Consider the following 13,861-nt stretch of genomic DNA (forward strand, 5'->3'; position numbering starts at 1 on the left):
CTAAACTCCAGCGTTGATGTGAAGGTTTATGTTTTACTTTCATAGGTTTAAGAGGGCTTAGAAGAATATAGTCTACGCATTCTTTACAAGTGTTCAGACTAGGCGAGTTTGCGGTTTAAAAACGCTGACAACAAAATTGTGCATTTAAACAGTAAATTTCCTGTTACACTGGCATCACCTGCCATACACTTAATCTCTGATAATCTGTCTGGATGCAGCTATGCAATTGTTTTGCAATCAACTGATTGGTTTTAGATTTTTACTGATTACTTGTAATTTATCGTCTGATCACAGATTTTTTTCGCCAATAACTAGTTTTAGTATTAATAAGATTTGTCATTCCTTGTTTTTATTCGCTTTGACCCACTGACTCGATTGGTCATTGTCATTAAATAATCATCAATTGCATATCGCTGTCGTTGGTGAATAGCATGTCAAGGTCGTTGCATTGTGGTATTGGCATTTTAGGTGAGCAACATTATATCAAGGTCATCATATTAGTTGTTTCTCAAGCAATTGCACTCCAAAAATCAGTGTTGCATTTTTCTTTTAGAAAAGTGTTCCATTTTTAGTGTGGCATAGTGATTGTTTGAGTTCTCCGTGATACAGATTATGCAAATTTGTATAGCTGATGTTTGGTTGCAACATGTTGTTATTCAGCTAAGGCTCTAAAGGTTTGGAATTTTCATACACCCACGAGTTTGTTAGAGTCTGTAAAAGCCATAGACATATTAACTATACTTAATATATAGTATAGTTAATATGTCTATAGTAAAAGCATTCATTCAGCGATAACTTTATAGCTTACCTCTACAGGCTAGATGTGACGACCCAAGGTCAAGAGGTTAACCTGGAATTGGGCATTACCCGGATTATAACTCCTGCGATGTCTAAAGTACTGCCAGCAAAGCATTCCTCTCTGACTCCTCGCAGGTCTCTCAGTGCCCTTAGTAATCGAACTTCTAGAGACGGAGGTGAGTCCTTTCAGATTGCCTGTGAGCTTATGAGCATCCATGAGATACTAAATTTTCATGCAGGGATAACGTAATGCCCTTATGGGAATAGCCGTGTCGCTTTCATTTGGTCGTGATTTAGTGGCGCCGTTCGGAAACGAAAAGCACCATTTTTCCGTGACACAGAAATTTTTGTGTGCTATAGAAAAATTGCCCTGTCACAAAAAGCCCTGTCTTTGTGCCATGTAAAAGGCCTTAGCAACCAGCGGCATCACATGTGTGCGTAGGTCTTGCTTTCCTCTTGCTTCTTATGCAGAAATTTTTGTTGTAGAAACATCAAATCTATCTGTTTTGCTTAAAACAGCAGGATATGTTGTTGTATCATGGCTCCTTGCAGGCAGTAGTAACAGAAGCTGTTGATTGACTAGTGTCTTATCTGGCGCATTACGCCAGAAAAGGCAAATTTGTCTTCTGATCATCTATATTTATTTTGTCTTTAATCTCACATTGTTACATTAATTTTGTTATATCATCTACAAAGTACATACCCTAGGACACTTTTATTTCGCTAGTACAGTCATACTTCAACTTACGAGCTTGATGCGTTCCGAGACTAAGCTCGTATGTTAATCTGCTCGCATGTTGGTGCAATTTATTTATATATAGAACAATTAAATATATATTGATTGGTTTCCATACTCTAAAAAATGCAAATAAAACGCTCAAAACAAGATATTGTAACAGAAAGAACATGTTGGTTATTGTCCTAACTTACCACATGCTTTCAAAAAGCAACAAATAAAAAATCATGCAAAAATGTGATTAATTAAAATGTAAAATCAAATACATACAATAGCAGCTAACGCTAGCATTTGCCAGGGAGGGAGATATAAGTTATCCTTCATTACGACAGTTGACTTTGATAAATCTGGATTTTATCAATGTCTTATCAGACAAACTTAGAAGCAAACCTAAAAGCAAACTTTCATTTTCGACTTAACGTAATTAAAATTTCTTCGGCGTTCATAGTTTGAAGTTTCTCGCGGGTTAGCTAATTTTTCCTTTGTTTCGCTTTCACGACCAACCGGCCGTTTTAAGATAAACCTATCTAAGGACGTTTGCCTTTGTCGCCCTTTCAACATGTTGCGATTAGGACGAACACAGGTGTCGTCACAAAGGGTTAATGCACGACCACTAGCCAACTTGTCTGAATGTCTATTTTTATAGTTTTGATAGATAGCACCCGGCCTTTTCACATAGCATCGTTTCAGTATGCTGTCACCAGCCAATTGTTTATCTTTTATCCAATGTTTGAACAGTCTCTCCATCAGCGGTCGTGAAGATCGCTGTGCCGTTTATAAACTATCGTTAGTCCTTTTGCGAACTGAATGCCCTGAATATTATCCTTCTGTTTGATAATAATTTGTGGATGTATTTCTGTCAAATTGCTGAGCTAGCTCAATACCGCATATATATATAATTCGCATATTTTTCAATAATTTCCCGTTTAATATCAACTGTTATCATTCGTTTTTTCTTTGCATTATTTTTCATTTTACTGGCAAACTTCCGGTCAACGCACAGTACTTTTAATTCACATAATTCTGCACTGAAAATCGCACCCAAAAAACACGATACAAAAGTATAACCTGAGCAGTTGAAAAGTATAGAGTGATGCTGTTCTCATAAAACACCTCCGGCATACTTGGCAAGTGACTCACGTGCTTGTATCTCAAACATGGCTCGTATGTTAGTGCAAACACTTGCTTAAAAGTTGGCTCGTATCTCAAGTTTCTCGTATGTTGGAGCACTCGTAAGTTGAAGTATTACTGTATTTAGTTTCGTGAGTAGCATACAGAGTAAAATTTCGCTGCAACTTAATTTCGTGGCTCTGATGAGTGCGAAAATATAGTGATGTGAAAATAAATGCAGTGGAACAGACAGATTAGATTCCTCAGATCCAGTTCGCTTGTAAGAAAAAATCTTCAATCAGGGACTAGTTTGTAATTGTAAACCGCAGATAGAATGGTGTGGGCGAGGTCGATAATGCAATTTGATCGCTTGCTGCCATTTGTTTCTTGGACTATCAATGAACAAAGCTATTTAATTCCGCGTTTCCGCTCGTTCGATATGATAGTTTAGTTTCGCTCATGAAATATTCGCGAGAGGATGACTCCGCCAAAATGAGAAAGTTAGATGAGGCGAATACATAAGCGTTCTAGGGTACACATCTACATCTACAACCTGCCCGTAAGGACATCACACAAAGTCGAAATGTTTCCATTGCTCTACTATAGCGTCGTATGGAAATATGTCAACCCAACCTAGCACTTCCGCACCAGCACACCGAGGTGTTGTTACACTATAATTGGTGTGGAAACTTAGTAATAAATTATCTATTGAATACCTATTGTAGACTGGAAGGTGAGGTGCATTTATTTGGGCCTACAGGTATTCAACATTTTGGAGTTATCATCTACATGCTACTTTCAGCGATAATTATTTTTATGTTAATCGCTCTGTTGATCAGATGATGACCCGTGGACAAATTCAATATAACAGCTTTAGCATTTGCTGAATTTACTGGTTGCGGTGCAAGAATTTGGTTATTATAACCTTGAAAGGTTAACAAAATACATCCGTTTCGGGTAGCGGTTGTTACTGATGCATCCACTGTTAATGAGGCATACCCATCCTGAATAAAATTGCCAAGGGTTCACTGTTGAAATATGAATGTGACACATGTACTTCATTCTTCATACCAGCTGCATGTAGGGCATCCCTCAGGAGACTATGGAAGGATGTTGCATTACCTAATCGTATTGTTTTGCTCAACTGCAACTTTTTGCACGCATCAAGTAATAACTTTGTTGCGCTTAACCATATCAGCTTAAAAGCTTCCCCCATACAGAATTCTCAGCTTTTTTTAATTTCCACAAGAACTTACAACCTGTTCGTTTCAAGGTGTTGTTAATGTTCATTTATAATTAGGATTTTTTGTTTTGCATTATCAATTTTTTTTCTGTATTGCTTCACAACTATGGTATCCATAATTGTTGTAAGAGGCTTTATTTTGCGCTTCATCTCGAGTATGTAGTTCTATCTTGGAGTTGTCTGTGGATGCTTTCATATCGCTTCCTATATCCTGGTAACATGTTATTGTTGGTGCCATTTGTATGTGACCCTTTTCTAGCATGGTACTATTGCAATCGTCGTAAATTTAATTAAACATAATGAAATGTAAATTAGTAATTATGATATAAAAAGCGAGATGGTGGCTTTTACAACCCAATCTTTTTATAGTTTCGCTATATATTTACAAATTTATTATGGAACAAGTTCAAGGCTTTATGCGAACCGCAAAAGTCTTAAAGATGTGAGAAGATAAGGTATTTGTGAGTAGCATTTTAAATTGCGACAAACAGTGTAATTATTTTAAAACAGCTTGCATTGTTTACTTTATCGTAACTTAGGCTCTGACATCATGCAACTAACATGAACTGATGAGTTTGAATATCTGCCTCTCTTAGCACTGATGTAGCCTCTGCAACGCTACTCTGACACGCAATGTCTTCTATTATTAGCTCATGTCTAAGAGGTTCTACAATCTTATTATACTTGTGGAGATATAGCTGATAAGTTCTTCTCATATATAATATAGAATTATATGTAATTCCATGAAATTTCAACATAATTCGAGCAGTTTTCAGACCAATATTAGGATATTAGTTTTATATACAGTCAAACATGGATAACTCGCCCATGGATAGCTCGAACACATGGTTAATTCGAACGGTTTCTTTGGTCCATTCCCACGTAATGATAAATTGCTATAGGTAACTCGAACTCAACACTGTTAACTCGGACTGTTTTTTGCCCAACGGCTACCGAAACGGTTGTTATTGCTTTAGAAAATCACTTTATTCCAAGCCATAGAGGTAAACTTCAATTTTTCGTAATTCATAAGCGTCGTTATTACCACCATCGGCAAAATATTTTCTATAGGTTTGGTGAAATTTTATTTATACCAAACATCCGCTTAGCGATCGCCCTTCGGAAGCAAGGTAAAGTGAGGTAATCTTTGCATAAACTTCAAGAAAAATCGGCAAAATTGATCGTGGGTAAAACGCTCAAAAGAAAAAGATGTCTTTTCTTTTGAGCATTTCAACAACGATCAAGTTTTGCCAATGTCAATCTAAAAACGTCCTGGCAATAACATCACCTCAAACAACAAACCAATCTCAAGTGATAGAAAAATCTCTATACTTTTTGATAAAAACGTTTTAAACTTTACATTAGAAGCATTTAATTTGAAACAAGCCATTTGTGCTTTTGATATATATTATAGTTCGTATATGTACATGTTTCTACTAATAAATAAGTATATACATGGACTTGTGACAGTGCTCTGATAACTTGAACGCTCTGATAATTCGAACACTTTTGCTCGGTCCCGTGAAGTTCGAGTTATCCATGTTTGACTGTATATATATATATATATATGTATTTTATGCATGTGTTCAAATAGCAAATAATGTTCAGAATGAAGTCAATGTATTTAGTCATATTAAAAATGAAGTTAAAAACACTAATTTGATTTGGTGATCATTTAATTTTAGCTTTAAAAATGATGTGAAAAAGTTTTGAAATATTTTCCTTTGTCTCCAACTATATTACTTTATATCTGTAATAATGCAAATAGTTATATTCTCGAGCTGCAATATTTTTTACAAAGTTTCGGCTGCCTAAAATAGGGTGCAACATTATTTGTATGTATATATAATTAATATTGCAATAACACGCAAGCTGTCAGTGACGCTTTCATTTTTACGTATGTACACTCATATGTATGTACATACATATAGTTCATGTGTATGCATATTTGTACGTATGTACGTACTTATGTATTGCCTCTTGTTTGTTTCCACTCAAACTTCATCGGCCAGACTAGTTCGCTAAAAGGCTTTATTATTTATTATACTCTATATATTATATATCTTATCTTATAAATCTCAAAGTTTGTCTGTGTGTAGTTTGGTATGTCCAGCTATTGCTATTAAAATCTTGGAATTGGACTCAGCTAGACTTGAATTCACGAAGATTACAACCCCAGGTTTGGAATCCAATTCTCTAGCCACAACACTACGAAAGCTCTTACAATTCATAGCTCTTACTACATAACATATACACCCTTATCCCGTTTTCACACCTAAAATGGCGTATTAATTTAAACTATGAATTCTTTTAACTCTATGAAACATGATGCTATTTCGTATTTTCGGGAACTTCTATTTCCTGTTTTTTGTAAGGTTCAATTGCTAAATCCACGGTCAAGGCCAATTCTTTTCACACAGACAGTTGTATTATCTCAAGTAGGAATAGCCTCTAAATTCTCTCTCAGTTCGGTCAAAGACAGCACAATATCTCATTTTTAGATTTGTACGAGTATCAAGAGGTACTAGTATCGTTGTATTCAAAGTTTTGATGGATAGCTTTTGCTGGAACAGTAACCTTTTTTATACACACACTTCTATGCACGAATTGCTATTATTAATTCAACATATTCAGGCTTTTTCTTTACTCAGTTCGTATTAATTGTATTATTACCGAATCATCTTTTATTGTAACCATAGCAAAACAGACTTAATTTTGCTATTACTCATTCATTATTTCACATTTACATTTAAACCCTTTCATAGTTGGTTTTTTAATTTATTTGACCTGCGCAAAACATTTTTCTCGTGATATGAAGCTTGAAAGTTAGAATGGTAACTTATTATATGTTAAATAAAAATAAATTGTATGTTGAGAAAAATTAATTTTATTTGCAGACCTATTACCCGAGCATTCAACTAGTATATATATATATATATATATATATATATATATATATATATATATATATGTATATATGTATTGCGTATGTAACATATTATAGGTGTAATATATTATGTATTTAAATATATTATATGCTAAGATATGATAAAGCATATTACACCATAACGTTCCCACTATTGTATATTATCTACCTCATTTCTTCAGACTGATCCCTACAGCGGCTAGAGACCATTACAGAGTATGTACACCCTACTACACACAAACTGTATTGATGTACACCCTAGTACACATGAACTATGTATTGATGTACACCCTACTACACATGAACTGTGTATTGATGTGCAACCTACTATACATGAACTATGTATTGATGTACACCCTAGTACACATGAACTATGTATTGATGTACACCCTACTACACATGAACTATGTATTGATGTACACCCTACTATACATGAACTATGTATTGATGTGCAACCTACTATACATGAACTGTGTATTGATGTACACTCTACTACACACGAACTATGTATTGATGTACACTTTACTACACACGAACCATGTATTGATGTACACTTTACCGCACACGAACTATGTATTGATGTACACTTTACCGCACATGAACCGTATATTGTCTCTCACTCGTTGCAGCCGACCTCTCAACTCTCCATGAGCAGTCTTTCCAATCCGACTCGAGGAGGTCTCTCGAGATTCACTTACCAACACCGGACTTGCAGGAAGTTGAAGGTCGTGACTTTATGAGAAGCAGTCAGGGTTCTTCAGAGTCGCATCGGGGTAAGTCATAGCTTATACTAATATGTATTCGACACTGTTAAAGTTGTGTAACTTGGGTAGCAGTTCCTCATACCTTCCATTTTATATGTCACTCAGCTCCACAGCGTGCCCATCAACTCACTCGTGTTAAAATGTAGTTATTCAACTTTTGCTTTTCATGTTGCCGCTCTATCTGTGATGTTCTAATGGGCCATATCAACATCCTTATTATCACCATCATCTTAGTCATAATTCTTTTAATTTTCCGCGAAAAATAAATATTTGAGGTATTTTAACGTGAAGTTTTACTTATGAAACACGCAAACTAGTTGGTTTAGTTCTAGCATGCCGCCATAATTGGCTCAGTACTGCCACTTGCCCTGCCTGTTTACGTATATTCTAAAATTAATGTTGTATCATTTCTATACTAAGTAGATGTTTTATCTGTCACATAGGCTAATCTATTAGTACTCATCAACCTTGACTTATGCAGTTAATTTCCATTATTTGCTTCACATGTCTAAGCTTGGTAAGTCGAAACAAGCTTTTATTTATAAAAATGTACTGTGTTTCATTTAATTCGTTCTGTTATCAAATCTCTTGACTACGAATATTTCAGTCGCTTGTACATGTATATAGACAAATACGTCATGTCAAATTATGTAAAAGTAACTTTTATGGAAGAAACTAATGAAATTAGGTCATAATCAATGAAAGTAGGCTTAGCATTACGTTAACGGCAGGCGAATTGGAATGTAGCCTTAGTGATATGCGTGGCAGACGATGCGTAGGTCAAGGTTGACATATAGACATGAGCTACAGTAGTCTAACTTGAAGTCTGAGAGCTCCAAGTTAACATAACTTATCTTTATTTTTTATTTTAGATGGGATATGTTTGTTTTGAATTTTTTTGTTTCAATTATCTTAGCTGCCTCTTCACTCTCACTAATTGTAGAATCTTTTTTGCCATCCCTTTTTGTCATAATGATTACTCTTTTGTCATGAGATTCCTGAAATATTCATGAGAAAATATTGTGTTTTTCTGCAGCTTCCACGCAAATCCTTACGTATAAGTCACACCTGTGAACTTGAAGTTTTGTTTAAAAGTTCGGGGCGCAACTTATTAAAAAATAAGCGTAGTCTAAAAATCATATCTGTAAACTTCCCACTGCGTTATGTTTATGGTACTGTCACTTGTGAAACTTAATGTTATATCCAAGTGAAAGATATAAATATAGCTATAAAAGTTTTATATGCAAATAATAAATTATATTAAGATGTTTATAACAATAGTTATTAATACAATTTGAGTTAACTGAGAAAATGCGCAAATGCTGAAAAGAATTTATTCAACTATAAGATGCTAAGAATATCCAAACGCACATTTACTGACGTAATGAGGTCATTAGTTGTGGTCACGGTCGTGTGACATCTCTAGCTCTCGGTTCCATTTATTGGGGGCTATTTGGTAATGCAAAAATAGCGGCAGCATTTCGATTTGGAGTTTCCAAAGCTACATTCACAACTTTCGATATAAACCCAGCATCACATTCTGCCCTTCTCGACTACATGCGTTACAAAATGTGCTTGCTACTTCAGTACCGATTTACTGTACAGTAATTTGCGGAAGGCATAACACATCCCCCTGCAAAGGTGAGAAAATTCATTAGTCGGTTGCCACCTCGTCAGCCAACGGTGTGTGACGGCAGACAGAGACAGTAGACTTGACGAATGACACACTGACCAGGTTAAATTAAATAGTGTTAAGGAAACTGCTGGTTCCTTTTACTGCTCCACAAGAATAAATACACTGAGCAGCAGTATGAATGTATATTTCACGTTCTCTTATATAATAGATTAGTGGTCAGGACTACTGCTATCAGTGCTCTACGCTCTAAAAAGTGCAGAGTGTTATAACTATATAAATATAATTGACCCCAGAGAAAAACACCAATCTGGAAAAAAGATAAGTGGCATCAACCTATTCCAACGCTCTAGTTATATACAGTCAAACATGGATAACTCAAACTTCACGGGACCGAGCAAAAGTGTTCGAATTATCAGAGCGTTCAAGTTATCAGAGCACTGTCACAAGTCCATGTATTTACTTATTTATTAGTAGATACATGTACATATGCAAACTGTAATATAAATCAAAGGCACAAATGGCTTGCTTCAAATTAAATGCTTCTAATGTAAAGTTTAAAACGTTTTTATCAAAAAGTATAGAGATTTTTCTATCATTTGAGATTGGTTTGTTGTTTGAGGTGATGTTATTGCCAGGACGTTTTTTAGATTGACATTGACAAAACTTGATCGTTGTTGAAATGCTCAAAAGAAAAGACATCTTTTTCTTTTGAGCGTTTTACCCACGATCAATTTTGCCGATTTTTCTTGAAGTTTATGCAAAGATTACCTTACTTTAACTGGGATTCGTTAAGAGCAACACTCCGAGGCAGTTCAATTAAAAGTTTTACGGTACATTGTATATCACTCACGCTTTTTGAATGGATACTTATTGAACATACACGTATTCTGTGTTTAGGTCAAACGATGAATAGTTTTTTTTAGCTAAGACAACGTATACGTTTAATTACAACCATTTTTAAAACGTTTTAAGCATTCAACATTCCGACGTTGATTCAACACGGAATCAACGTCGGAAAACTATTCGTCACGGGCTAGCCGGGTCACGCACTCAAGGATTTTCGCCACGCACATACAAAACAACATGCTGTTTTTGTTTTGTATGTGCGTGGCGAAAATTCTTGCGCGCGTAACCCGGCAAGCCCGTGCTATTCATCGTATCGCAGTATAAATCAAATTTGACCAAACCTTTAGAAAAGTCGTTGACAAAAATATTTTGCCGATGGAGGTAATAACAACGCTTATGAATTACGAAAAGATGAGGTTTACCTCTATGGCTTTGAATAAAGTGATTTTCTAAAGCGATAACAACCGTTTCGGTAGCCGTTGGGCAAAAAAACAGTTCGAATTAACAGTGTTGAGTTCGAGTTATCTATAGCAATTTATCATTACGTGGGAACGGACCAAAGAAACCGTTCGAATTAACCGTGTGTTCGAACTATCCGTGGACGAGTTATCCATGTTTGACTGTATATATACATACATGTATATATATATGTGTGTGTGTGCGTGTGTGTGAGTCCATGTGAACAATATGCGCATACAGTGAACAACATGCAGAGAGACATTTGCTACCTCTGCCTTCCTCGTACATGTATTTCCTTCTCCTTTTATATATACGCATTATCATTAGGCTCTACCCATTATTGAATCGGTACATCGGCTCTTTGGTGGCTCCATTCGGTCCTGTGTTGGCTTGACTCGGTAGGCTGAGTTTTCTCACCTAGCACCGAGTCTCCTGCTGTTCTGAGACTCGGTCCAGTCTTTGCATTGGTCCCAGCAGGCCCTGGTCTCAACCCTCTGCCGCCACAATATGCTAAATGTATGGAAAAGCTGTGGGCGTGGCTTTTACACGCTATATATATACAAGTATACGCGTAACTCAAAAAGCGACTTACAAAGTTTGGTGTGCGGCGTGTACAGGAGGGTTCACAATACTTTAATTTTAAAAAAGTACTACTACTACTCACACAGTCTTGATGTGATCCATATTTTAAAAACTCAAATAAGGAAAAAGAGATTATTCAACCTTACTCAAGCAATGTAAAAGCAAACGATGTGAAGGAGAATATGGTGTATATGTTCTGCTTTATCAAACTGCAATGTTATGAGCTACATTGTATCTACAAATACCCGCTCAAGTTTTGTGTCAGACATTTAAATTATTTTGCATCAAGGTAACTCGATGTTTGACTGTATAAGACAAATTCTATCAGTTCGTGTGTGGGCGTGCGCGTACTTGTGTGTATTTTATTTCATCAATTAGTAAAATATAATATTAAGCAAAGTGAAGATATGGTTTTAATATTGATTAAGTTAAACAAAATAAATGAAAGCTTAGTTCCTACTTGTTAAGGCATGATGAGGCCCACATGCACAATAGAACTGCAGCTAGTCGAGGCGCTGGGCCCACAGGAATTGGCATACTCAAGCAGCAGGTCTAAATTAATCTAGGGTTAACAAATGGCTTTTAACATTAACTCTAAAACTAGTAAATGCAGAGATTTTGCGTAAGTCTTTTGGAAGACTGTTTCATTGCGATGGTACTCTGCATTCGATTTTTTTTGCTTGAAGCAGTATAGAATAATGGTAAAGGTAGATTGGTTTTTTAGAAATCTGATGTTATAGTATGAATCTTTTTTGCTGTCCTCACTCGAATAAAATTCAAGTGATGACAAAAAAGATAATGAAATGTGATATAAACATTAACTAAAATGTGATACATATAGATATTAAAATTTGTAACTATAGAAGCCAGCAATCAATGGTAGATGGTGCACTCTAGTCAAGCTGTAGTTACCTTCACCGCAGTTTAGTATGTGAATATATAATAACACTTTCAATTACCTATTTTTTTGGTGAAGTATTGTAAGTCAAATCCAATTATTTACTCGCTAATTAGTTTCAAGTATTATATGTTTAGACAGAATAAATGATGATTTGAACTAAAATCAATGATTATTTATTGATTGTAAAAATAAAAGGTAGATATACAATAAATAAGATTAATAAAGATGCGTAACACAGGTAGTAGTAACACAAACGAGTCATCAATAAAGTGTAACAAAGCGATAGAAGACACATGTGACAAATGTAAAAAAAGTTGATAAAGAAAGTAACACCGCAAACCAATAAGCAATAGAAGTCTAAAACAATAAAAAATGCTTGTATTGTTAAAAGTAGAAAAACAGTCACTAAGGAAATTTTAACCAAAATAAAAACAATAGTATTGTAAGTAAATAAGTAAATCTTCAATAGAAGTAAATAAAAGAATAGAAAATGTCAATGTTTTACACAAATTTTAAACAGGACAAAATGTAGTAGAAAACTAGTTCGATGTTCCAATAGCAAAAGAGAACTCTGTTTATTTGTCAGTGTGCAACTAGCTTTTTTGGTAGAGATGTATCGGGTTGTGTCATTTTAGTAGTAGGAATTTTCAAAATAGAACAGAGGAGTTTAGTCATCCCTTCTTAACAATTACGAGATATCTCAGGTGTAGACAAAATATCATTAGGCGTCGCTATGGAATCATCTCTGGTTAGTCCGTTAAGTGGTTAATAATTCTTATCAAAAGTCGTTGTTTTAGGACCAAATTTAAATTGTTCCATTAAAGCGAACACAGATATCTGCACTGGAGTGTAAAATTCCTTGAGATAATTTCAAACTATCAGAAGATCACTACAGCACTACAGCCATCTATCAGTATGAGATAGATGGCTGTAGTGCTGCACGCGTTCTATACAGTAATACCACATCAGAAAACTCATTAACCTTTGTAAGCGAACACAAATATGTTACATTGTGAAAAGCCTTTTGTACTTAATATGTTTTTGAATATTTCAGCATAAGTGATCATAAATTGGCTACTGGTCTCAGTACCTGGATCATTACAGGTGTTACACACATACATTATTCACCTTCCCACCAAATCCCTGTTAGAAATGCTATCTACGGTTTCTGGCAGTGTTAGCCTTAAATTCTGGCTAGATGGTTAAAGCAATAGCATGAGGCTGCGAAATGATAAGTTTACTTTTTGCTTACTCGGCAATAGTAACAAACCAACCATCCTGTTTCCTGCTTGAGATTATCGATTATCTGTTTATACAATGCTTGCTTGTGCGTAAAGGTGAATCATCTTATTCATATGTGAAGTACTGGCGCTTCCTGGATGATTTGTTCTCTTAAATGTTGCCTTGACAATGGTTGAGTCACACAGGGATTAGCACTCTAATGTCAGAACTAATACGTGATGCAAAGCCATCCGTTGATACCGCGGTGATGTCCTGCTAGGTCTTTTTGTTCCGATCTTTGGCTAACAGTTGTGGCTATCAATCGACGCAAACCGCTATATGTAGGCGTCTGCGCTTCATTGTTGTAAGAAATATAAAACCTTGGATTTTTTGCTCGTGTGACGGAAAATGCTATGGCGTACAAGTCTGTGTGGTGAATTTCGGGACACTTCATATCATATCTCCTACCAATGGTCATCTTTTACATCATAATAGGTTTACAATGAGTGTCACCCTCAGGGTGCGGAGGTGCGGAGGCGCAAAAACTTGTCAAATCTATAGATAGCCTTAGTTTCCTGACACCATCTCTTTTATGGGCCTTATTTCTGTTTCCTCTCGGCATTCCTCGTGATCAGCGAG

At 35.6% G+C, this 13,861-nt stretch overlaps 1 protein-coding gene across 1 annotated transcript in view; it reads left to right on the forward strand.

Annotated features, from left to right (window-relative positions):
- The window catches only part of LOC137400942 (microtubule-associated protein 10-like), a 39,438-nt gene that overhangs the window by 24,342 nt on the left and 1,235 nt on the right, over positions 1-13,861 (forward strand). Inside the window, exons 14-15 of the mRNA XM_068087280.1 lie at positions 817-974; positions 7,443-7,586. Coding sequence (XP_067943381.1) covers positions 817-974; positions 7,443-7,586 — 302 coding nt within the window. The remainder of the gene's footprint in view (positions 1-816; positions 975-7,442; positions 7,587-13,861) is intronic.

The sequence above is a fragment of the Watersipora subatra genome, chromosome 7 (genome assembly GCF_963576615.1).
Source record: "Watersipora subatra chromosome 7, tzWatSuba1.1, whole genome shotgun sequence".
In the NCBI taxonomy this organism is placed as follows: Eukaryota; Metazoa; Bryozoa; class Gymnolaemata; order Cheilostomatida; family Watersiporidae; genus Watersipora; species Watersipora subatra.